General features: G+C 58.5%; 1 protein-coding gene across 1 annotated transcript; it reads right to left on the bottom strand.

Moving 5' to 3' along the window:
- Positions 1 to 206: 206 nt before the first annotated feature.
- ITGA7 (integrin subunit alpha 7) lies at positions 207 to 25,760 on the bottom strand. The gene is given in 27 exon segments (XM_038752970.1): positions 207 to 1,004; positions 3,168 to 3,293; positions 3,412 to 3,510; positions 4,494 to 4,607; positions 5,161 to 5,292; positions 5,842 to 6,027; positions 7,565 to 7,667; positions 9,098 to 9,172; positions 9,347 to 9,426; positions 9,634 to 9,717; positions 9,858 to 10,056; positions 10,847 to 10,962; positions 11,092 to 11,241; positions 11,361 to 11,530; positions 11,887 to 11,948; positions 12,127 to 12,222; positions 12,745 to 12,872; positions 13,625 to 13,713; positions 13,805 to 13,916; positions 13,918 to 13,999; positions 15,066 to 15,273; positions 16,506 to 16,607; positions 16,939 to 17,070; positions 19,120 to 19,375; positions 20,199 to 20,278; positions 20,613 to 20,740; positions 25,443 to 25,760. Coding segments are annotated over 27 exon segments (3,474 nt in total). The 5' UTR covers positions 25,622 to 25,760; the 3' UTR covers positions 207 to 818.
- Positions 25,761 to 26,281: the final 521 nt, after the last annotated feature.

The following is a 26,281-nucleotide window of genomic DNA, read 5'->3' on the forward strand; positions in this document are numbered from 1 at the left end:
CTGCAGGAAGCAGGCCAGCAGCAACCACTCGCCCCACCTTCAAAGTTTCCCATACCCTCAGAGATAATAATAATGGTAATAATAGTTTTGCAACCTCTTCCCAGCGTCCCTAGACAGGCCAGGTGAGAAGCACTGAATATGGGGAGCGACAGAGTTTGGAACTTCCCTTAGATTTCGGGGCCGGGGCAACAAAAGGAGTGAGCTACCCTGTCACAATGTCAGGGAACTGGGATCGGGAGGAAGCAGAGACGGACAGGAAGCCGGACCGCATCGGCGGGGATTAACACTTTTAATAAATAGAACCCCGAACCCTGCCCGGAGAACGGTCCTGGGGGGCAGGGAAGAGGGGGAGCCCGGGATATAAGGCACTTTGCTGGGAGACAGAAGCCCCGGAAGATCCAGGGACAGGGATTCCATTGGCAAAGGATTAATGGGAGCTGAAGAGGGAAGGGGAGGACTCAGAAATTCCCTCGGCCCCACCCCCAGGGCTGGGCAGCTTCATGCCAGGTTGAAGCCAGCAACGGGCACGGGACAGGGGAACGGGACGGTGAGAGTTGGGAGGGTCACGGGGGAGGGGTGATGGGACACAGTATATTTCCAAGGAAAAGAACCCGGAAGGGAAGGGCCAAGAGGGGGAGGGGAAACCCATGCTCTAACCTGCCCCCCCCTCGCAGAACAAGCTAGTCAATCGGAATAGGGAGGGGCGGGGCTTGGCTCATAAAGGGGCGTGGCCACCCGAGCCCCTCCAGGGGGCTCTGGGCTTCTCCTCCCCCGACTCCCCAAAGCCATCTCAGTGCTGGACAGGGGTTGGGGCGAGGCTAAGCGGTGCCCGGGGCTAGGTGCCCGTCGGTGCCCTCGCCCCAATTGGTACTCCAGTCCTTCCGCTGGATCGTGCCCGTTTTCTCCTCCTTGAACAACTGTCGGTCCTCCCGGGGGATCTTCACTGCGTGGTACTGGGGCACCACGGCCTCTGGACGGCGACGTGCCCGCTTGAAGAACCCCACCTGGGTGGCCGGGGAAGGGCCAGTGAGCCCCGGGGGCACGGAGGGCAGAGGCTGCCCTTCTTCCTTCTGCCTCACCACCCCCGCGGGGAGAGGGAGAAAGAGGGAAGGAGCCGGCACCTCAGGAGGGGAGAGGTTGAGGGGAACGGATGAGACAGCAGAAGGGACTTCCGAGGGACCGGAGGGTGGGAGAGGGAGGGGGAAGCGTCTTCCCCAGGTCTATCTGCGCGGGAGACGTCGCTATATGGACCGGGAGCGCAGGGGCAGGGGCGAGCCGGAATGACCTCAGAGGTCTCCAGTTGCCAAAAAGTGGAGCCTCCTCGCCCATTGGTGGCCACAATCGGAATCCCAGGAGGAGCTGTTTTCCTCCAGATTGGGAAGTGGGCAGGAGCGGAGGGAAGAGGCGGATGCACCCACGGGTCCTTGTCCCTCGCACATGCTACCATACGTGCACACGCATCGTTTTCCACTCCGGGATGCGCACGCACATGCTCCTACACGTGCACAGTCATTTCGCTGCCCTTGCATTCAAAAGTCGCATCCTGCCTACGGTCCTGTGTGGCTGAATGGATGTACACACTTGGCCCTGGAATATCTTCACCAGCCCCTTGGCACTTAGCCTTTGTACACCTGGCCCTGACACAACTACACACCTTCCCTGATACACCTGCCCCGGTATACATCGTTCTGACACACCCATGCACTTGGTCCTAGTACCCCCTGCACCTAGTCCTGACACACCTGGCCCTGGCACACTCATAATAATAATAATTTTGATATTTGTTAAGCGCTGACTATGTGCCAAGCACAGTTCTAAGCGCTGGGGGAGATACGAGGTAATCAGGTTGTCCCACGTGGGGCTCACAGTCTTAATCCCCAGTTTCCAGATGAGGTAATTAAGGCCCAAAGAAGTGAAGTGACTTGCCCAAAGTCACACAGCTGTTAAGTGGCAGAGCCGGGATTAGAACTCATGACCTCTGACTCCCAAGCCCGCACTGTTTCCACTGAGCCACGCTGCTTCTCTAAGGACACTCATGTCCTTAGCCCTGGCACACACGCCCCTGACACATTCATACATCTGGTCGTGGCTCACCTAGTCAGGGCACAATCCGGTACCTGGCCCTGGCGCACCTAACACTGACACAATCGTGCACCTGGTCCCAACACACCCGGCCCTGACACCCTGATGCACTGGCACACCTTGCCCTGCTACACCTCGCCCTGGTAACACCTTTGTATGTTTGTGTGCTCTTGAACTCACGGGCGCCATCCCACCTGGCTCTTGCGTGAGCCCCCTCCCACACTTACCAATGCCCACCAGTTTGGAATGTGGCCGGAAACCCTTCACCCTCCCCGCCATACAAACACACACACACACACACACACACACGTGCGTGCATGCGCGTGCCCGTCCGTTACCCCGAGGCCTCCGAGCCACCGCCCTCGGCAGCCGAAGGCTGCATCGCCAGCCGGGCGCGGTGGTAGCTTGTGGGGGGCTGCGCGTCCCCGGCCGTCCGGCGGAAGAAGCCGCACTGGGGGGAGGGGGAGGAGGGGAGGAGGCTGAGGCAGATGAAGTCGGGGGGTCGAGCCAGGGACGAGGGATTCCGGTCGGGAATTCCGGGATCCGGATGTCCGTGGAGGGCAGTGTGGGTCTGTAGATGTACCTGTCTCTCTGTGGATGTGCGTGTGTGTGCATGCGTCTCTATCTCTGGATGTACGGGTATGACTGTGGGCATCTGCGTGTGTCTGTTTGTGGGTGACGTTTGTGTCCGCGAGCCTCTGGGTGTCCTCGGGGATCTGCCCGTGGGTGTCATCGTATTGGTGACCTTCCTTACCACACTCTCCTCTCCGGAGATTGGGTCCCTGGGCTTGGCCAGAGAGGCTCAGAGTCTTCGTCCAGCATGGCCTTGCCTCCCTTGTGCCTACCCCCTTGTGTCTACCCCTTGTGTCTGCTTAGTGCAGTGCCTGGCACACAGTAAGCGCTAAATACCATTTTTTAAAAAAGAAAGTGAAAAAAAGACACACACACACCCGCCCCCCAACAAAACTTCTTTGTCTCCAAGAGGACCGTAAGGAAAGACAAAGCAGATTAAATCCCTTCTGGCTCCAGCCCAGCCCCATCTCGCTCCTTTCTGGCTGCAGCCTGGCCCCACCAGCGGCCCTCACCTTCCACATGGCCAGGACGAGCAGGGACAGCACCAGCAGCCCGGCCAGCACGGCCAACAGGATGACCCACCAGGGCACACCGCCGACCACCACCGCCGCTGGGTCCAGGTAGATGGTGACTGGGATCTGGGAGGAAAGCATTTCGGGATGGGGTGGGGGAATAGGGTTGAGCCAAGATAGAGGCTGGTGACCAACCCCTAATATGGCCCCTGAGTCCGGCCCCCTGCCACAACCGGGCAGTCACCTGGGTGGAGGCGTCTTTGAGACGCAGATTCCGGATCGTGGATTTGACGGTGATGCTCGCCTGGACCACCAACTCCAGCGATTTCACTGCCGGGTATTCCTGTCCGGAGAGGGCAGACCCTGTGACCACAGGGATCACCCCCCCCAACACACACACATACACACACATGTCCCATGACTTCGTTCCCTAGAAACCAGGAATGGAACCGAACCATGCCTTCCCTATCTACGCCCTTCTTTCCTCTTCTCCCTTTCCCTTCTGAGGCGCTTTGACTTGCTCCCTTCATTCATCACCTCCTTCCAGCCCCACAGCACTTATGTCCATATCTGTCATTTATTTATTTATATTAATGTCTCCACACCACACCCCCACCCCGCAGACTGTAAACTTGTGTGAAGGGAATATGTCTGTTTATTGTTGTATTGTACTCTCCCAAGATGATGATGATGATGATGATGATGATGGTATTTGTTAAGCGCTTACTATGTGCAAAGCGCTGTTCTAAGATCTTAGTACAGTGCTCTGCTCACAGTAAGCACTCAATAAATACATTTGAATGAACGAATGAATTCTCCCCAAGGAGGCACAGGGTCAGGTAGATCCATAGTCTCTACTGAGCTAGAGGTAAAAGTGGAGATTTATCAATAATAATAATAATGATAGCGCTAAGTATATGTCAGGCATTGTTCTAAGTGTGGTGGAAGAGACAAGAAAATCAGATTAGAGACAGTCCCTGTCTCACATCAGGCTTACATACTAAGTAGGAGGGAGAACAGGTATTTCATCCCCATTTTTCAGTTGAGGAAACTGAGGCACAGAAATGTTCAGTGACTTGTCCAAGATCACACAGCAGACAAGTTGAAGAGCCAAGATTAGAACCCAGGTCCTCTGGCTCCTAGGCCCTGGCTCTTTCCACTAAGCCACGCTGATAGCCATGGACCAACTCCGCTCCTCTGTAGAGGCAACAACATCTTGGAGTTGTGAGGGTACAGGAGCCCGGAGCCCAGGAGTAAAGGGACCAGGGACCTGCTGGAGGTACCCACCCTGTTCCAACCCCTTGTCCCCCCATGTGCCCTGCGCACCTCCAGGAACGTGCTGTTCCACAAGCGACCCCACACGCGGAGCACGGCAGCACGATCGAAGCTAGAGAGAGGACACTGGATATCCATGCAGCTGGCCGTGCCCAGGGCACAGTCCTGTGGGAGGACAGAGCCTCCTGAGCCCCCTCTTCTCCTGCTGAAGTGTATCCAGAGGACCCAGGAGCCTTCAGCCCACGCTGAGGTGTGGGGGGGAGGAAGGGGGAGAGGACACCTTGCCTACAGGGTGGGGGCGACTGCATGATAACAAGGGGAGAAGGGAACTTCGTGTCAACTAATCAATCAAGAGAAGGAGGGGACCCCGGGCCCACATAGGGCGGGGGAAGACCGCGTTATAGCGGGGGGCATGGAGGAGGAGGGAACTCTGTGTCACACGGGACGGGAAGGGGGAAGGGTCCAGGAGGAGAGGAGCCGGGACACCCCATCAATCAATCAAACGGAGAAGGGGACGCCCGGCCCACATGGGGCACGGGGAGACTGTGTTATATCAGGGTAGGGAGAAGGAGGAGAAGAAGGAGGAGGAGGGACGGGACGGGAAGGAGGATGATCCAGGAGGAGGGCCACCAGGTCATCCCATCACTCAAGAAGAGGAGGGGACGCTGTACCCACCAAGGGGGAAGGGAAAGCAGGGCCGGGCCCACCGAGCCCTCACCAGGGTGACGTTCCTTTTCTTCTCCGCCGCCGCCACGAGCCACCTGGACCCAGAGGGCGCCGGCTGCGGATCCAGCTCCGCCCGCCCCAGCTCCCTCCGCCGCCGCCGCCCCTGCTCCTCTCGATCCGCTTCCTGCGGGTAGGAGAGATTCATTCATTCCTTCAATCAATCATACTTATTGAGTTTTTACAGTGTGCAGAGCACTGTACTAAGCGCTTGGGAAATACAATTCGGCAATAGAGACAATCCTTACCCACACCGGGCTTACAGTCTAGAGATGGGGAGACAGACATCAAAACAAGTAAACAGGATCAATATAAATAAATAGAATTATAGATCGATCCATATATACATAAGTGCTGGGGGTGGGGAGACGGGGGAAGAGCAAAGGGAGCGAGTCAAGGTGATGCAGAAGGGAAGGGGAACTGAGGAAAAGCAGGGCTTAGTCTGGGAAGGCCTCTTGGAGGAGGTGAGCCTTCAGTAGGGCTTTGAAGCGGGGAAGAGTGATTGTTTGGCGAATTTGAGGAGGGAGGACGTTCCAGGCCAGAGGTAGGATGTGGACCAGGGTTCGACGGCGGGACAGGGGAGATGGAGGCAGTGTGAGAAGGTTAGCACCAAAGGAACAGGCCCGCCGGGGTCATCCCGCCCCTCCTTGAGGTGTGACCGCTGCCCGGGACGTACCAGACGGAGGGGGTTGGTGAGGACGCCGCAGTCTCCGCGCCGGCTGGGTCCCCCGCCACCGCCGCCGCCCTCCAGCTCCACGCGCATCGGGTACAGCAGCCACTTTCCGTTGGCGATCTCGTGCGGCCAGCGGAGGTGGACGAAGGCAGAGCCCAGCGTGTTCAGGGAGCGGCCGCGGTTCGAGACCTACGGGCACAGGAGAGGGCGTGGGTGTCCCAGGGAGTCTGGTGACAAGAAAGTTGCCCCGGGAGAGCTTGGTGTGGAGGAGTCCCTAGGCTGACACGGGTCGGAGCGGGTTGGGCAGAAGAACAGGAAGCAGGGTGGCCTAGTGGATAAAGCATGTGCCTAAGAGTTAGAGGAAATAATGATAATCATGATAATGATAATAATAGAATAATAATATTTATTAAGCGCTTACTGTGTGCCAGGCACTGTTCTATGTGCTTGGGTAGATACAAGTTTATCCCGCTCTGCCAATTGTCTGCTGTGTGACTTTGGGCAAGTCACTTAACTTCTCTGGGCCTCAGTTCCCTCATCTGTAAAATGGGGATTAAAACTGTGAGTCCCCCGTGGGACAACCTGATCACCGTGTAACCTCCCCAGAGCTTAGAACAGTGCTTTGCACATAGCAAGCGTTCAGTAAATGCCATTATTATTATTATTATTTATCAGGTTGGACACAGTCCCTGTCCTACATAGAGCTCCCTGTAGTAGAATCTAATAGCTATTTCACATGTGAGGTAACTGAGGCACAGTGACTTGCCCAAGATCAAGTGAACAAGTGGCGGAGTCAGAATTAGTTATATTGATACCTGTTTACTTGTAGTGATGTCTGCCTCCCCCGCTACGACTGATTGCTGTCTTTATTTGATGTATTGTGCTTTCCAAGAGCTTAAGACAATGCTCTACACACAGTAAACGCTCAATAAATACGATTGAATGAATGAATGAGTTAGAACCCAGGTCTTCTGACTCCCGGGCCCCTGTTCTTTCTCTAGGTCACGCTGTTTCACTGGGTTCTAATGCCAGATCCGCCACTTCAATAAATCAATCAGTGGCATTTTTTGAGTGCTCACTGTGTGCAGTGCACTACTAAGCTCTCGGGAGAGTACGATACAACAGAATTGGTAGACACATTCCCTGCCTACAGTGAGCTTACAATCTAGAGGGACTTTTACAATCTAGAGGGACTTTTACAATCTTGTGACCTTGGTCTAGTCACTAGATTTATCTGTACCTCAGTTTCTGCAACTGCAAAACGGGGATCCAATACCTGTTCTCCTTCCCATATAGACTGTGTGCACCATGTGGGCCATGGGCTGTATCCGGCCTGATTAGCTGATTAACGGGGCTTGACCCATAGTAAGCACTTAAAAATATCATTAAAAACAAAAACAGAACTTAGTACAGTGCTAAGCGCTTAGTACAGTGCTTTGCATACAGTAAATTCTCAATAAATACGATTGAATGAATGAATGAAAACCAAAAAAAAGAAGGGTGAACTGAAGAAAACGAAACTGGAAGAGAAGGGGAACAGGGGCAAGAGGGACACGTTCGGTGCCTGAGGCACACCAATGAGATGAGGAATGTAAGTTAGAAAAGAGCCTCCAAAATGTAGGAGGGGGGAAACACGGTGCTCAATGCCAGCCGAGATGTCATTCCCCTCTCTCCTGAGCTGTCCAACAAGGGCAGAGGAGCCGGGCAGCGTCCAGCACATACTCACTGTGACTTCATATTTGACGGCACTGCCCACGTCTCGCTCGGACCGCATGGCGCTCTCACCCCGGACCTCGCCCGAGAAGAACAGCTGTTGAGGGATGGCCACCCTGGAGGGAGAGCAGATGAGCACGGAGGGCACGGGGTGGCTGGCACTGACCCACGTGCTCTGACCCTGGGTCTCTCCTGCCCTCCGGGGCTTCCGGGGGCCACTCGCCACAAAACCAAATCTCCCACCCCTTTCCCCGCATCAATCAATCATATTTATTGAGCGCTTACTGTTTGCAAAGCACCGTACTGAGCCCTTGGGCGGGTACAACATAACGGAGTCGATAAACTCATCCCCTGCCCACAACCGTCAGTCTCTGCCTCAGTCAGACTTCTCCTCCACCCTTCCATTTCCTATTCTGCATCCCGACTCTCCGAATGGCTTAATGGATAGAGCACGAGCCTGGGAGTCAGAAGGACTTGGGTTCTAATCCCAGACCCTCCACCTTTCCGCTGTGTGACCTTGGGAAAATCACTTCATTTCTCTGTGCCTCAGTTACCTCATCTGTAAAATGGGGATAAGAGTGTGAGCCCCAGGTGGGACAGGGACTGTGTCCGACTTGATTAACTTGCATCTACCCCAGAGCTTAGAGCAGTGCTTGGCACATATTAAGTGCTTAACAAGTACCAAAATTACTTCTTCCAGTCTGGACCGTCTGCCCCCCTTCTCTTCCCCAAACCACTTGCCACCCAGGAAGCCTTCTCCAGCTAATGCCCCCGACCAATATCTGTCGCAGTAACGATAAGGGGCGCCGAGGGGGAGGGGTCTGTACAACTCCGGATCTGGATAATAATAATAATAATAATAATAATAATGGCATTTATTAAGAGCTTACTATGTGCAAAGCACTGTTCTAAGCGCTGGGGAGATTACAAGGTGATCAGGTTGTCCCACGGGGGGCTCACAGTCTTCATCCCCATTTTACAGATGAGGTCACTGAGGCCCAGAGAAGTTAAGTGACTTGCCCAAAGTCACACAGCTGACAAGTGGCAGAGCAGGGATTTGATCCCATGACCATGACCTTTGTCTCTGCCCCTTTCAGGTCCTTGTCTGTCTAGACATGCTTGTCTGTCCTGTCTCCCTCTCAATCGATCATATTTATTGAACGCTTACTGTGAGCAGAGCACTGTACTAAGCGCTTGGGAGAGAACAGTGTAACAATATAACTGACACAGTCCCTGCCCTCATCGAGTTTATAGTCTAGAGGCCTCTCCCATCAGACTGGCAATTAATCCTTCCCCACGGCACAGCTCATTGTGCGTGTGTGTGTGTGTGTGTGTGTGTGTGTGTGTGTGCGCGCGTCCAGTCTTTCCCACCCCACTGGCAGCTCCTCGAGGGCAGGGACCGGGTCTCCTCCTCCCTCTGCCCATCTCCACAGCTCTGTCCTGCGCAGATCCAGAGCAGCTGAGGTCTGTCTGGAGGGGCATGGTGGGGTGGCACGGCTGACGAGGTGTGGCCTAGGGCAGCTGAACGGGAGCCCCGGGCACTTACCCCGTGATGGACAACGGCAGTTCGATGACCACGCGGGCGCGGGCAATGACCGGCTGCAGCTCCTGCTCGCTGATCCTGAGTGGGGGCCGGCGGGGAAGGTTGAAGGAAAGGAAGAGAAGGAAGGGGAGGAGGCAAGCATCGGCGCTGGGCGCCTGGTGGTCCGTCCTGCCTCCCCTCGCCCCTCTCTGGGGCCCCGACCGTTCTCACGCCAGGCCCCCGACCACCCCGCTACCACCACCGCGAGCTCACGTGGCCAGCAGCAGCTCCACCTCCAGCATCGTGGTCTCGATGGTGATGCCCCCCGTGCTGAGGACGAGGTAGAAGCTGACCTGGAGGGGAGGACAGGGACAGAGAGCAGAGGTCACAGGGAGGAGTTGGGGGGTCACACCCTCCCAGAGGCCAAAAGGGAGAGACTGGGGGAGCAGCGGTGGGCCGGGGCGGTGGGGGCGGTGGAGAGGAAATAGAGGAGGACTGGGGTTGGAGATTTGCGGGGGTGGGGTCTGGGAAACTGAGGATGGGGCGGCGATAGTGTCAACCTGAGCTCCACGGCCCATGGGGTTTCCCAGTTCGCACTCCACCCGCGAGGCGTTCTCATTAGACAGGCAAAGCGGCGGCTTCTCCTGCAGGGGCAGGGGAGACATTCAGCCCCAACCCACCCCCACCCCTGCCCACAGGACTCCCGCGGTTCCCCTCCCCACCAAGAGCCCTGGGCGGACCGAAATGCTCGGAGTCCAGGCCCTGCCGGACCCCGTCCCCTCACCGCAGATGCTGGGGCAGAGCGGACGCCGGCGTAGCGCAGAGTGTCGGGGAAGGTGACCAGGAGCTGGGCTTCGTGGGCCGCATCGCCGTCGGCCTGGGGCCGGGAGGGGTCGGACGGGAAGTTGGTGACCGTGATCTCCAGGGCCAAGTCTGCCTGCCCGCTCATGGCAAACACGGCTGTCCCCTCATCTTCCTCATCCCTGAAGCGGGGAGGGGAGAGGAAAGAAGGATCTCAGACACAGAGACTGAGCTTTCTGGGCCCTCCCCTCCCCGATTTTTTCATGATAGTTGTTTAGTGCTTACTATGTGCCAGTCACTGCACTAAGCTCTGGGATAGATACAAGCTAATCAGGTTGGACATAGTCCATGTCCCACATGGGGTTCACAGTCTTAATCCCCATTTTACAGATGAAGCGACTGAGGCACAGAGAAGTGAAGTGACTTGCCCAAGGTCACACAGCAGACAATTAGCGGAGCTCAGATTAGAACCCAGGTACTTCTTCTAAAAAATGGTACTTGTTAGTTTCTTACTGTGTGTCAAGCACTGCTGTAAACACTGGGGTTTAAGTGAATTAGGTTGGACACAGTCTCTGTTCCGTATGGGGCTCACAGTCTAAGTAGGAGGGAGAATGGGAGAACTGAGGCACAGAGAAGTAAGGTGACTTGCCCAAGGTCACACAGCAAGCATTTGGCAGAGCCAGGATTAGAACTCAGGTCAGAGTGCTCTCTCTCCGTTAAGCCTCACTGCTTCTCCAGGGGTCGCCGGGATCCTCCCCCTTCCTATGCGCCCCCAGCCCTCCAGGGCCTTCCCATCATCCCCTGGCCTTCTCCCTGGAGTCACGCTCACTTCCTCTCCCCACCCGCTGGGAGGCCACGCTGACCCCAAGACTCCTTTGCCTGCCCTCCCCTCCCCGTTCCTGCCCTGGCTGCGGGCAGAAGGACGCGTGGGTGGACAGAAGAAAGGCCGCAAGGCCGTCGGGAAGGACGCACATGGGCAGAGGCTGGAACTCCGTGTCGCCCACGCGGTCACAGAAGCGGGCGTGGACGAGCTGCAGGTTGCTCTGACAGATCTTGTCATCCCCGCAGCCCTGCTTTAAGAAGTGCACCTGGAGGGCGGTGGGGTTGGGGGGAGGCCGGGGAAGGGATACGAGGGGGTGGGAGAGTCGAGAGGTTTCAGGAGGCCCTGCTCCGGGCCCTGTTGCTCCCGCCCTGCCCCTTCTCCCCGAGCCCCACACCTCTGCCCGCTGGCTGTGGGGCTGGTGGGCGTTGAGGATGGGGGTCAACGGGGGCAGCGTCTGGCCGGGGACCTGCCGCCGCAGCCGGGCGGGCCTCAGGCCGTAGGTCATAGTCACCACGATGGGCCGGAGCTTGTCCTTGACGTTCTCCTGGAGGCGGCAGGGGGGAGACGCGGAGAGTTCGTACAGTGTTCTGCTCACAGTAAGAGTTCTGTAAATCCCTGTGACTGGCAAGAAGAGGCCGGGGCGGGGGGAGAAGGCGCTCTCACCTGGAGCAGGAAGGTGGCGTCGCCGCAGTCCCCGTCCTGCTGGTGCTGCAGCCACACGGTCCCGGTCGCCTGGTGGCGGGGGTCTTCCTCCTGGCGGGACAGGAAGGCCACGCGGGGGACCTGGCCACGCTTCCGCCGCTCCGTGTCCCCGTCAAGGCGAAAAACCAGGGCTGGGGACCGGGGAACAGGGTCTCAGGGAGAGGGAGGGACCCCAGCACCCTCCTCCCCCGACCCCCAGAGTGCCAGTCCCTCTCCTCCCTCAACCCCTGCCTCTCTCAGCTCCCCCTGTCCCTCCCCCCTCCGGTGCCTCAGGCCCTCTCCTCCTCCGAGCGCCCCCGCCGTCGTGCCCTCCTCGACGTCCCAGCTTCGTCCCCTGCCCGCCAGCGTCCCCAGACCTCCCCCAACTCAGAGCTCCCGCTCTTCATTCAATCGTATTTATTGAGCACTTACTATGCGCACAGCACTGTACTGAGCGCTTACGCCTACCTCGCCCAACACCCCAGTCCCCCAACACACACTTCCTCACCGACGCGGGGACTGTAACTGGCTGGGGCGGCCACGTAGCTGAAACAGACTCTTATATCCACGCTGAGGAAAGAGGGAGGGAGAACGCCTTGAGACTCGGATCCGTGGGGTGCGTACCCTCTCCCTCGCCCCTCGCCCTCCTCCTCCAATGCTCGGGGTTGGGAAGGGGCAGGGGCAGGGACGCCCAAACGGGATCCCTCCCCTCCCCCTTCCCGGCTTTCCCCGCGTGGGCTCCCCTCACCAGACCCCGTGCCCGTCAGCGCAGCTTGGCACCTCCAGGTCGATGGCCGCAGGCGAGAGAGAGATGTTGTGGGTGACATGCAACACCGGCCGGGCCCTGGGGGTCATGGAAACGTCCTGGGGTCAAGGTAGGGGTTTGGACTCCTGGTCGCTAGAGAGGAGGATCGGGTGGGAAGGAACTGGTGTCCTGCCATTAGAGTTGAATAATAATAGTAATAATAATACCACTAATAATAATAATGATAATAGTGGTATCTGTTAAGCACTTACTATGTACCAGGCACTGTACTAAGCGCTGGGGTGGATACAAGCAAGTCGGTTGGACAGAGTCCCTGTTCCACATGGAGCTCACAGGCTCAATCCCCATTTTATAGTTGAGGCAACTGAGACACAGAGAAGTTAAGTGACCTGCCCAAGGTCACACAGCAGACAAGTGGCAGAGTGGAAGCTCCTCGGAGGCAGGGAGTGGGCCTCGTGCTACTGTTGTACAATCCCAAGAGCTTAGGCGTCAGTAAATGCCGGCGCCGCTACTTCGGAGAGGTTGGAGTCGGGGATGGGGGTTGAGTCAGAGGCAGGAGCTATGGCAGGCAGGGTCGGGGGCCGAAGCCTGGGTCCCCACCTGAACAACGCCACCGTGTCGGCCAGCGAGCCCACCAGGAGGTCGGGATAGTCATTCCCGTCCACGTCCAGGCCTCCGGACAGCGAGTAGCCAAAGGTCGTGATGCCCACAGCCTCGCCCTCCAGGACCTGGAGGGTGGGGTGGGGAGGGCAGAGGCTGAGGCAGGAGAAGGGGGCGCACGGGGAGGAGAGGCCCAGGGGTCGCAGACCCACTCTCCTTGGCCCCCTCCCCCACCCGAACCCCTCCTCCCTTTCTCCCCACCAACCCGCCCCGTGACCCCTTTCCGAGTTATCCGCTCCCACTCCGGTCCGTACTGTACTCGTCCCACCCCCTTCCTTTCTTTCTGTTTATGGTATGTGTTGTAATTATTATTATGATTATTTATCATTATATCAATGAAAGCGCTTAGAACAGTGTTTGGCACACAGTAAGCGCTTAACAAATGCCACGATAGATATATATAATAATAATTATGGTACTTGTTAGGCGTTTGCTATGTGCCAAGCACTATTCAAAGCGCTGGGGATGATACAAGTTAATCAGGTTGGACACAGTCCCTTTCCCACATGGGGCTCACACTCTTATCTCCATTTTGCAGGTGAGGTAACTGAGGCACAGAGAATCAATCAATCAATCAATCGTATTTATTGAGCGCTTACTGTGTGCAGAGCACCGTACTAAGCGCTTGGGAAGTACAAGTCGGCAACACATAGAGACAGTCCCTACCCAACAGCGGGCTCACAGTTTAGAAGGGGAAGAAGTGAAGTGACTTGCCCAGGGCCTTACAGCAGACAAGTGGCGGACCCGGGATTAGAACCCAGGTCCTTCTGACTCCCAGCCCCATGCTCTAACCATTAGGCCACGCCGCTTCTCCCCTCACCTGTGCCGGTTTGGTGACGACCCCCAGGCTGCTCCCGTGGTAGATAAAGACTTTCCCGGCTCCGTCGAAGGGGGCTCCGACGGCGATATCTAGGAGAAAGAGGAGGGGATGGGAGATGGGCCTTGGTCAGCTCAGCCTCTCCTCGTTTCCCCCCGCGGATGCCCCCGGCTCGGCCCTCACCTGGAAATCCGTCCAGGTTAACGTCCCCCAGGGCGGCCACGCTGACGCCGAACATGGAGCCGACGGAACCGTTGAGACGGAGCGGGGAGACCCCGGCCCAGCGGCCCCCCCGCGTTCAGGTAGACGTACACCGCCCCGCCCAGCTCCTCTTGGCGCTCGAAGAAGTGGGGAGCCCCCACCACCAGGTCGGTCCAGCTGCGGAGAAGAAGCGGGGTGACGGGATGTCCAGAACCTACCCACCCACTCCCCTGCGCAGGCCCTTCCGTCTACGGGTCCCGGGGCACGGGGGTCTCGGGGGACGGGCTCTGGGCGAGAGAGCGGGGAGAGAGCCCCCGAGGAGGGGAAAGAGTCCAGGGCTTCAGATACAGTGCGGGGAGGGGGGGGGAAGGAGAGCTCAGTGTACTGGGAGATTCTAATATGGGGGAGAAGTAATAATAATAATAATAGTAACGGTGGTATTTGTTAAGCGCTTACTATGTGCGAAGCACTGTTCTGAGCGCTGGGGGCGATGCAAGGTGATCAGGTTGTCCCTCGAGGGGCTCACAGTCTTAATCCCCGTTTTACAGATGGGGTAACTGAGGCACAGAGAAGTGAAGTGGCTTGCCCAAAGTCACACAGCTGACAGGTGGCAGAGCTGGGATAGCACGGGTTAGTGGATAGAGCACGGTCCGGGGAGTCAGACGGTGACGGGTTCTGATCCCGGCTCCGCCATTTGTCTGCAGTGTGACCTTGGGCAGGTCACTTGACTTATCTGGGCCTCAGTTCCCTCACTCGTAAAATGGGGACTGAGACTGTGAGCCCCATGTGGGACAGGGATTGGGTCCAAACTGATTTGCTTGTATCCTCCCCAGCGCTTAATACAGTGTCTGGCCCACAGTAAGCGCTTAACAAATACTAAAATAATAATAATAATAATAATGGCATTTATTAAGCGCTTACTATGTGCAAAGCACTGTTCTAAGCGCTGGGGAGGTTACGAGGTGATCAGGTTGTCCCACGGGGGGCTCACAGTCTTCATCCCCATTTTACAGATGAGGTCACTGAGGCCCAGAGAAGTGAAGTGACTTGCCCAAAGTCACACAGCTGACAATTGGCGGAGCCGGGATTTGAACCCATGACCTCTGACTCCAAAGCCCGGGCTCTTTCCACCGAGACACGGAAAGAAAGCAGGGGGTTCTGACTGGGGGAGGGGAGCTGGGACGGGAGACCGGAGGGCCCGCTGCCCCCTCCCCGCCCCCAACGGCCGCGGAGCCGCCCTTACCCGTCGCCGTTGAGGTCCAGCACGGCCAGGGCGTAACCGAAGCCGGACGTGAGCCGCTCTCCGGCCAGTACGGCCTCGGGCACCAGGCGGCTGGCGCTGTCTCGGCGGAGAATGACCACCGCCCCAGTGTGGTTGGCCCGGGGGGCGCCGGCCACGAAGCTCAGCTCCTCCAGCCGCGTCAGGCCCCTCCCGGCGTCGATGGAGAAGCCTGGTGTGGGGCATCAGGGGGGCAGCGTGGAGGAGGGGGAGCTGGAGTCTGGGAGGCAGGGGACCCCGGCCCCCAGCGTGCCCTCCCCAGCTTCGACCCCCTCCCCATCTCCCTCCTAGGGTCCCCCCCAACCCCGACCTCCGGGCCCAGCTCCCCCAGACCCCCAGCCCTCACCAAATCAGGAGTCTCGGAGTCCCAGCGCCCTCCCACCCGTCCCCGCCTCCACCGATCCCCCCGATGCCAGGGAAGCGCGAGAGGCGAGAGGTCGGAAAGCGAAGTTCACACTCAAAAGGACAAAGGGCACGGGTTAGGGGACGGTCAGGGCGGGGGGCTCCTGACCAGGCCCGGGGTCTCCACAGTCGCCCGGGGTTTGAACTCGGGCTTCGGCCCTCGTCCCGGGGCTCGTCGCCTCCTACTGCCCAGCCCAGCCCGGGAGGTGGAGGGGTGGGGGGCCAGGGGAGCAGCCTCGGGGGTGAGGAGCAGGGGGAGCTGGGCGGGTGGCAACCGAGGGGAGAGCAGAGAGAAGCGCGGGGTCGGGGCTAGCAGGCAGAGCAGCGGTTGTACTTTCGCAAGCGCTTAGTACAGTGTTCGGCACACGGTAAGCGCTCAATAAGTACGATTGAATGAGTGAATGAATGAATGAGTGAAACAGCTCATCTGTGGAGGAGGGGGACACCTCATGCATCCCCGGGCCAGCCCCAGGCTCAGCTCCCCTTCCCCCAGCCTTCTCCCCGCCCCCCGCCCCAGAGCTCGTCCAGGACTCCCTCTTCTCGAAGTCAGAGAAGCAGAGGAGCTGTTTCAGAGAATCAGCGTGGCCTAGTGGCAAGAGCATGGGCTTGGGAGCCAGAGGACGTGAGATCTAACCCTACTTTGCCATTTGTACTTTGCCATTTGTCTGCTGTGTGACCTTGGGCAAGTCACTCAACTTCTCTGTGCCTCAGTTACCTCATCTGCAAAATGGGGATTAAGACTGTGAGCCCCGTGTGGGACAGCCTGATTACCTTGTATCTACCCCAGTGCTTGGCACATAGTAAGCGCTTAACAAATACCATCACCATTATTAAGACCCCACCTCATCCCCCAACCCTGATCTCCCCGGAAGAGATCTCCACAGGCCAGGCAGCGCGGATGCGGAGGGGAGCGTGCGGGGGCTGGGGCGGGGGGGAAGAGAGGCGCGTGCGGGGGGCGGGGAGGAGGGAGGCTGAGGCCGGGCTCGTCGGGCGCTTACAAACCTAGGTAGCTATTGAGGGCCAGATCTCCGGCGGCCGGATCCAGGGATTTATACACCAGCTGGTCGGGGTCTGAGCTATCAACGCTCGTCACAAATAGCAGCCCTGCGGGGTGGGCGCCGAGGGGCGGGGAGGGCCGGGGGAGGCGCACAGACAGAGAGAGACGGAGACAGAGTGAGATCAAAATGGATTGACAGAGGGAAGCGGAGGCCCAGACACAGTCACAGAGACAGGGAAAGCAGAGGGAGATCGAATGAGAGAGATGAGGAGACACGGGGAAAGGGGAGCAGAGACGCGGGGAAAGATGGATTCAGGGAGGCAGAGAATCGGAGACAGGGGAATGAAAATCAGATGTCGCCGGCCAGAAGCCGCCCGGGAGAGGAGAGAGAGGGCAGAGGGTGAGCGGAGGTCGGAGGGGCCCCGGACTGGCCCCTACCCAGATAGCTGTTGGCGGGGACGGGGATGAGGCGGGGGTCTTGCTCCTTCTCGCCCCCGGCCTCGTAGGGCCCGTCATCCAACCGGGCCAGGTCCAGGGGGCCCTGATCACAGAGCTCGGCCCGCGCCGTGCCTGGAGGGACAGGGCCGTGAGTGCCACGGAACCAGCCGGGTAAGCTCCCCAAACTCACCGGCCGGGATCCGGTGGGCCCAGCGCGCGAGGAGGAGGAACGGCGGAAAAGCCATCTGGGCCGGGGCTGGCGTCGTGGGATGGGGAAGGGGGTGAATTCGGGTGCGCCGGCGTGTCCGGCGTGGGGACTTGGGTTTCTGCTGACATGGGCCAGGGTGTGCGACCATATGCTGGAGGGTTTGTGCATGGGCTATGAGCGCTAGGGTCTGTGTTATGATATCACAGTATCTCTGTGGTGCTGCATTCTGGCAGGTATGGCATTCTGGCCCTACTGAGAGCTCACCTCCTCCAGGAGGCCTTCCCAGACTGAGCCCCCTCTTTCCTCTCCCCCTCCTCCCCCTCCCCATCCCCCCGCCTTACTTCCTTCCCCTCCCCACAGCACCTGTATATATGTATATATGTTTGTACGTATTTATTACTCTATTTATTTTATTTGTACATATTTATTCTACTGATTTTATTTTGTTAATATGCTTTGTTTTGTTGTCTGTCTCCCCCTTCTAGACTGTGAGCCCGCTGTTGGGTAGGGACCGTCTCTATATGTTGCCAGCTTGTACTTCCCAAGCTCTTAGTACAGTGTTCTGCACACAGTAAGCACTCAGTAAATGCGATTGAATGAATGAATGAAAAGGTATTATCACTTTCGCTTAGATGTTGTGGTGCTGACGTGCTATCGTGTTCTGGCATGTGTTACCATGCCTGAGCATGTGCTATCATATAATAATAATAATAATGGCATTTATTAAGCGCTTACTATGTGCAAAGCACTGTTCTAAGTGCTGGGGAGATTACAAGGTGATCAGGTTGTTCCCCGGGGGGCTCACAGTCTTAATCCCCATTTTACAGATGAGGTAAATGAGGCCCAGAGAAGTGAAGTGACTTGCCCAAAGCCACACAGCTGACAAGTGGCAGAGCCGGGATTTGAACCCATGACCTCTGACTCCAAAGCCCGTGCTTTATGTGTTCAGCCATGTATTATCATGTCTGAGATGTGTTATCCTAGTCTGGCAGGTATTATCATGTCCACGTACATGTTGTGGTGCTGGGTATGAGTAATCACGTTCTGCCATGTATTATCATGTCTGAGCATGTGCTGTTGTGCTGGCATGTATTATCATGTCCATGCGCATATCTGTAATTTATATATATTAACGTCTGTTTCCCCCTTCTAAACGCTTGTTGTGGGCAGGGAATGTGTTTGCTCTATTGTTATACCGGACTCCCCCAAGCGCTTAGGACAGTACTCCACAGAGGAAGCGCTCAATATATACGATTGACTTTCTGGCGTGTTCTAGCGGGCCTGAGCATGGGCTGTACATGCTGCTCGGACTGGCGTGTTTGTGACCATGGACACCTGGTGGGGGGCCTTAGAGGTGCTATAGGATGGGGAGGCTATTACAGCGTGGCTTAGTGGAAAGAGAGCAGGCTTGGGAGTCAGAGGTCGTGGGTTCTAATCCTGACTCCACCACCTGTCAGCTGTGTGACTTCGGGCGAGTCACTTTTTTTTTCTTTTTTTTTTTCAATCATATTTATTGAGCGCTTACTGTGTGCAGAGCACTGTACTAAGCGCTTGGGAAGTACAGGTTGGCAACAACTTAACTTCTCTGTGCCTCAGTGGCCTCATCTGTAAAATGGGGATTAAGACTGTGAGCCCCATGTGGGACAACCTGATCACCTTGTATCTCCCCAGCGCTTAGAACAGTGTTTGGCACATAATAGGAGCTTAACAAATACCATCATTTTTCCCCCTTCTAGACTGTGAGCCCGTTGTTGGGTAGGGACCGTCTCTATACGTTGCCGACTTGGACTTCCCAGGCGCCTAGTCCAGTGCTCTGCACACAGTACGATTGAGTGAATGGGTGAATGAGGCGGGGCTTGGGGATGGGGGTGGGAGGTGCCCCAGCGAGGGAGCTGCGAGGACAGGTAATTGGGGGGCTGGAGAGCCAGGGGTCCGGGTCCCTCCCCTTCGCCCCCCATCCCAGGAGCGCTCACCCTTCCAGTTGTAAGTGCCCGGGGCTCCGAAGAGCAGGTAGTGGCGGTCGGGGGAGAAGGCCGCTGCCGCCCCCTGCTGGCAGAAGCCGAACTGGTCGTGGCCCTGGGGTCGCCCCTCGCAGAAGCGCCAGTCGCCTCCGTCCAGTTCGTCCCGCACCTGCAGATCGTCGCTCAGCACGAAGCAGCGGCCGATCACGTCCCTCGTCTCCAGAGGCTGCGCCACCCGCTGCCGCGCCTCGTAGAGGTGAGCGCACGTCTGGGTTGGGGGGGGGGACGGGAATGGCAGGCTGAGGGGGGACGCCCCCTCTCCCCCCAAGCCCAACACCCTCCCACACCCGCGACCCCACGTCTTATAATAAGACGGAGAGAGCAGCGTGGCTTAGTGGAAAGAGCACGGGAGTCAGAGGTGGTGGGTTCTAATCCCCGCTCCACCACTCGTCAGCTGTGTGACTTTGGGCAAGTCACTTCATTCCTCGGGGCCTCAGTTACCTCATCTGTAAAGTGGGGATGAAGACTGTGAGCCCCACCCGGAACAACCTGATAACCTGGTATCCCCCCCAGCGTTCATTCGTTCAATCGTGTTTATTGAGCGCTTGCTGTGCGCAGAGCACTGTACTAAGCGCTTGGGAAGTACAAATCGGCAACAGAGATGGTCCCTACCCAACAATGGGCTCACAGTCTAGAAGATAATAATGTTGGTATTTGTTAAGCGCTTATTATAATGATGTGCTTGGCACATAGTAAACGCTTAACAAATACCATTATTATTATTATCATTATTATTAATAATAATGGTGATGACTGGGGGCGGGAAGGTTAAGCGCTTATTATTTTCTCGGCTCCTACGGACTGTGTACCGAGCGATGCCCCTCTCCGAGCACACAGTCCAAGAAAGGGAGAGTGCAGATCCTCTTCGCCTTTTACAGAAGAGGCACAAGGTCACCCAGCAGGGTACTGCCCAACGGGGCTAGATCGTGGGTCTTTCGACTCCCAGTCCCAAGCTCTTTCCAACAGCCCATGCCAACTCCCGACCACGGGCACCCAACCAGCCTCGTGGTGCGACCCCCACGCCCACTCACCACGATCTTGCCGCCGGGCCCTTGGCTTCTCACTGTGACGCCCAACCACTGATTCTCCTTACTCTCCCTCTGCACGTCAGCTGGAGGTGGGGATGGAAGTCAGGATCGGGATGACTTCCCCACCGGTGTCTGTTCCACGCTCCGCCGGGACCTGGCCAACCCACTTCCCGCCCCGGACCCCTGCCCCAAAGACGTGAGGGTCCAGGCCTCGATGGCATGAGGCCAGTCCTTCCCCGACGGGTTCGAAAATGGGCACGTACGCCCAAGTTCCCCCGCTGTGGGTTCGAGCGCACGCCCTGGAGACCAGTGCCTTCCTGGGTTTTCCCCATGTTCCCGGGTCTCTCCCGGCCGGGCCTGGAGGCTCCGGTTCCGGCCGGGATTCCTGTCCACCCGCCCGCGGCGGCCCCTTCCTACCTCCCTGGTCGATGTCCACGCGGTAGCAGTCCTCCATGGCGGAGGTCAGCGGGCAGGCGTAGAGGCCCCCGGTGCGGTTTGCCGCCTGCCCGGGCAGTGCCAGGGCCCGAGGCGCCCCCACCAACAACCTGCGGGGCGGGGCGGGGCGGGGGGTCAGAGAGGCCCCTTGGGGACAGCCGGACCCTCCACCCCGGGCCGAGTCTAAGCCCGCTGACCCCCGCCGTCAGGGGTCTCTCATACGGACCCACCGGCTGAGCCCGTGACCGTGGGAACCCTGGCTGCGTCCGGGCGCACAGGCCCAGACAGGCCGCGGGTCCTCACGGACGCACGGGATCTCTCTCTGGGTGGGAAGACACCCCCAGCCCCCCACCCGACCACAGCCTCGAACCAGACCGCTCCTGCCGGCCCCCTGGGCCACCCCTTCCCAGACGCGGGAATGTGGTGGGCGGGAAACAGGTGCCCGCAGCTGGCACCGTCAGGGAGGGGGCAGGAAGAGCAGCCAAGCGCTCTCTCCCTGCCCCGACATGAAGGGCATATCACAACCCCCCCCCCCAAAAAAAGGGGGTTTTAGACGGGGGGGCTAGGGAAGGAGGGCAGGGAGAGAGCCGACTGGAAGGGTACAAAAGGGCCGGCTGAGGGACACAAGCTTCACAAGAGGGGAAATCCCTGTCCCTCCCCCTCCTCCCTCTGTTCTCCCATTCCCAACCCCTTCCCCTTCTCTTCCGCCTCCCCCCGCCCGCTCCCTTACCGCTCCCAGCCCCGGTCCCGCCCCCCTCTCCCCCGTCTCCCGCCTTCGGCCGCCGGCCACTTTTCCACGGCTCCGGCCAAGACTTGCCCCAAGGGGGGGAGAGAGGGGAGGGGGCTCGGGCTGGGAAAGAGGAAGACCGGATCCCCCCGGGACAGAGCCGCCGGCAGCGGGCGGGCTCGGGTGCAGAAGAGGAGAGGGGTCGTGGGGAGGTGAGGACCAGAGGGGGATGCCCGCCTAGCAATGTATAATAATAATAATAATAGCATTTATTAAGCGCTTACTATGTGCAAAGCACTGTTCTAAGCGCTGGAGAGCTAACAAGGTGATCAGGTTGTCCCACGTGGGGCTTCACAGTCTTAATCCCCATTTTACAGATGAGGGAACTGAGGCATAGAGAAGTGAAGTGACTTGCCCAAAGTCACCCAGGACGGGGGCAGGGTATCACCGGCAGGGTATCACCTCCACCCCCCCGGTGCCCATTGCCGGGGGGAAGATGGGGGCGCTTCCTCTGGTTCCTGATGATGATGGCGAGGATCGTGAAAGGAGCTGGGCTGGAGCCCAGCGTGTGGCTCAGGGCGGCAGTTGGGAGAAGGGGTGGCAGGGGAGGGCACCGTGCCATCTCTAGGAAGTCATCAATGAGCCATGCCATTAGCCATTCCCCCTCCGGCCTCCAGCCTCGTGCCAGTTTCTCTATCTCACACACACACGCGAACTCGCACACATATCCCCACCCTCGCGCGCGGGGTATTCCCCCCTGCAGCGAAGGGCATTGACCGGGGCCCGGCTGGACCACCGATGGTTAGTACCCACGTCCGAAAAGGGCCCGAGGCCGGACTGGGGTTGTCGCCCCCTCAGGGACAGGGTGGCAGATGGTCACTGCCGGAGGGTCGGGGAGGAGAGCCAGCGGGAAGACGTTTGCAGAGATAGCGACACAAATTCATGGACCTATACACACGCACAAATGTGTGCCCGGACACCCACACTTATATGCATGTACGTACTAACACACACACAGAGCCCGGGCTTTGGAGTCAGAGGTCATGGGTTCAAACCCCGACTCCGCCAATTGTCAGCTGTGTGACCTTGGGCAAGTCACTTCACTTCTCTGGGCCTGAGTTACCTCATCTGTAAAATGGGGATTAGGACTGTGAGCCCCCCGTGGGACAACCTGATCACCTTGTAACCTCCCCAGCGCTTAGAACAGTGCTTTGCACATAGTAAGCGCTTAATAAATGCCATCAAAAAAAACGTATATGCACCCCCCTTGACACAACCCCAAGTTGACAGCCCTGCCTCTCCCGCTCACCCAGGGCATTTCCCGCCTCCGCCCCCGCGCTCTCGCCGGACGGAGTTGGGGGTGGGGGGAGAGGGGAGAGGGGGAGAGTGGAGGATGATTCTTTCCCAGAACCCCCATTCTCCTCTCCCTGGCTCCCGGCCCCCCGCCCCTCCCCCGGACTCTGACAGAAGCCATGGTCACTGCCAAGAAATGCAAAAAAATGTTCTCAGCGGCCAGCCCGGCGGTGGGGGTGGGGGTGGGGGACCTTGCGGGGCCTGTCCTGAACACACACCACACACACACACACACACACACACACACACACACACACACACACACACACACACACACACACACACACCCCACCCCAGCGGTCCGGCTCCTCTCTCTGCCACTCGGACATCCCTGCTGAGCAGGGGGCAGAGGACAGGGGACCTCGCTCTCTGGAGCCTCCCAAGGGGAAAGGGCCGGAGTCCGTGGGGCTTGAGGGTGAAGGAGCAGTGTTGCCTAGTGAATAGAGCACGGGACTGGGAGTCAGAAGGACCTGGGTTCTAATCCCGGCTCCCCATTTGTGTGCTGTGTGACCCTGGACAAGTCACTTCACTTCTTTATGCCTCAGTGACCTCACATGTAAAATGGGGATTCAGACCGTGAGCCCCAAATCTCCAACCAGATTCTCTTGTATCCACCCCAGCGCTTAGTACAGTGCCTGGCATAGAGTAAGCGCTTAACAAATACCACAATTATTATTATTATTAGCTTGCATCTACCATGGCTCAGTGGAAAGAGCACGGGCTTTGGAGTCAGAGGTCATGGGTTCAACTCCCAGCTCCACCAGCTGTCAGCTGTGTGACTTTGGGCAAGTCACTTAACTTCTCTGTGCCTCAGTTACCTCATCTGTAAAATGGGGATTAAAACTGTGAGCCCCCCCGTGGGACAACCTGATCACCTTGTAACCTCCCCAGCGCTTAGAAAGGTGCTTTGCACATAGTACACGCTTAACAAATACCATCATTATTAGTAATAGTAGTACGGTGCCCGACATCTAGTAAGAGCTTAACAAATACCATAGAAAGAGTGGGAAGGGGATTTCGGTGGACAGTGGGAAGGACAAGGGGTCTCCCGGGGCCTGGGGAGAGGAGAAGGCCACTGAAGGAAGGAGGGGCTTGGGACACAGCTGTTTGGACTCCTTAGGGGACAGATCGTGAGAGAAGAGGGCCAGACTGAGTGATGAAGCAGCTCAGGGGAGACTCCCAACCACCACCCCATTATCCATCCCGATTTTACCGCTACCTCTCTTCTGTGGGGTAGAGAGCATTCGGTCTGGAGGCAGGGTGCTGGCTGGGATGACCTTTCACCAGCCCAGCGACACCCGGGGCATGGGTCCTCCGGACTCTCCACCTTACCCACACCCCCAGCGAAGGAAGGATGTGGGGCAAAGGGAGGGGTCGCAGGGAGCCGTGAGGGAGGTAAAAATAACCCGGAATTCGCTCCGAGAACACTATGTCCTAAAATGGGCCCCGGACGCAGCCAGTCTGGGGCTGGGGGCTCCGCGAAGGAACGACCACTCCCCGGCCCCCGCACCCGAATGGGGGAATCGGAGAGGACGCTCTCAGCCATCCCTGCTCTTCGCCCCCCAGGTCCCCAGGTTGGGGGGGGGGCGCACTTGATTGTCATCTAGGGGAGGGATGAAAGAGGGCCTGGGGGATCTCGGGGGAGGCACACTGATCCCTATAATGGATTCTTAATGGGTCTGGGGGTGGAAAAGCCCCTTCCCCTGGGAGGGTCTAAGTCGAGGGAGGAGATGTTGTGAGACGACCCGAGGGACACACAAGAGCCTAGAGCCAAGCGAGTGTCCATAGATACTCCCACATCCTTGTGTGTCCCGCTCCACCCGACACCCCCAGGTCAGAGCCCCGGACTCAGGGGAATGTGGGTACAGAGGAAAGGGTTAACTAAAGCCGATAATGTCTCATCCACGAGCCCCCTCCCCTAAACCACCGAGTCTGGAAGTGGGGCTGGCAGTCAGCGAGGCTAGGCCCCGGGTGCTGGATTCTAAGTCTGGGTCCTCGGCGGGAACGGGTAGCGGGAGATACCCGAGTGCCCCACCTCTCCCCCACCCCTAGATAGACATAAATCACACACACACACACACACACACACACACACACACACACACACACACACACACACACACACTCCCTCTTCTTGGGTCCATGGGAAATTCAGGGAGGTAGGAAGTCTGTGTTGCGTGAGGGGTCGGTTTTTCTCCTGGGAGTCGGGGGACGGGGGGTGGAGGAAGTCGTCTGGGCTCCTCCTCTAGACTGTAAGCTCGTTGTGGGCAGGGAATGTGTCTGTTATGTTGCTCTATTGCACTCTCCCAAGCGGTTAGTACAATGCTCTGCACAGAGTAAGCGCTCAATAAATACGATTAACAGACTAACTGTTCCTCCTCCTGACCCTCTCTGGGGGCCCTTCGCCCACTCCCACGGGGCATCCGGCGCCGTCCTGCCCGCCCCCGCTCTCCGGAGTCCGGTTTGGATCGCAGCCTATCCGACTCCCCCCCCCCAAAACCCCCGACCCCCGACCCCACTTTAGGCCTGGGACGATCATCTCCCCTGCGTCCTCCCGCCCCGCTGCAGCGGCCCTGACAGCCTTCGGTTTTCTCATCCCCGGGGGGCGACAACTCCGCGGCCCGGGGCAGCACCAGCGGGGACCCTGAGTGGTTGGGGGAGCAGGGGGCGGGCAGGGGGCTCACGCAGCCGGCGGGAAGGCTCGACCCGGGAAGTTCCCGCCGGTCACTCACCAGCTTTGGGGCCGGGGTCTCAGCTGCTGGTGAAGGGCCACGGAGAAGCCGAAGAGGGTGTCGGGGTCCCCGTCTTTGCGCAGCGCCGCCCCCACGTCCAAATTGAAGGCGCCCACCCCGGGGAGCAGCAGAGCACAGAGGAATGCCCGGAGCAGGGGAGACCCCCGCACCCAGGCCATGGTCCGCGAAGCCCCCCGATCTTCGGTCTCTGCGGAGTCTCGCTCTCCGGCCGAGGCTCTCTGTGTCCGAGCGTCCGTCTCTCCTTTTCTCTGTCTCTTCGTCCCTCCGTCGCTGACCTCCTGTCTCCGGAGGCGTCTCTCTCAGTCCCTCTGTCACTCAGTGTCTCCCTCTCTCCCCCGTGCCGCCGCTCTCCCTTCTGCTTCTCCTCCGGGTCCGGCCGCAGGGACCCCCGCCCCCCCAAAAGAGAGCCGCCCCCGGGGCCGGGCCCGCCCCCGGCCCCGCCCAGCCCCGGCCCCGGCCGGGTGGCAGGTGGATCCCGGTGGGACCGGGGCCGAGAAGGGGAGGATCGCCTCTCCCGGGGCTTCTCTGGGACACAAAGCCCCGGCTGCGCGGGCAACTGCTGTTGATTTGGGCACAGCCAACAGCACAGTGTGTGCGCGCCGGGGCCGGGGGCGAGGAGGGTGAGACCCAGAAGCTGCTGCCTGGGGCACAGGGACGGAACCGAGTCGCAGGGGTTCCCCACTAGTTCATTTTAATTAGCAAGCGCTTAGTACAGTGCTCTGCACTCAGTAAGCGCTCAATAAATACGATTGAATACTATGAATAACCACAGGCGGACCGCTATGGAACCGGCAGAGAGGAGCCGGAGATGGGCTCCC

This window comes from Tachyglossus aculeatus, chromosome 10 (genome assembly GCF_015852505.1).
Source record: "Tachyglossus aculeatus isolate mTacAcu1 chromosome 10, mTacAcu1.pri, whole genome shotgun sequence".
In the NCBI taxonomy this organism is placed as follows: Eukaryota; Metazoa; Chordata; class Mammalia; order Monotremata; family Tachyglossidae; genus Tachyglossus; species Tachyglossus aculeatus.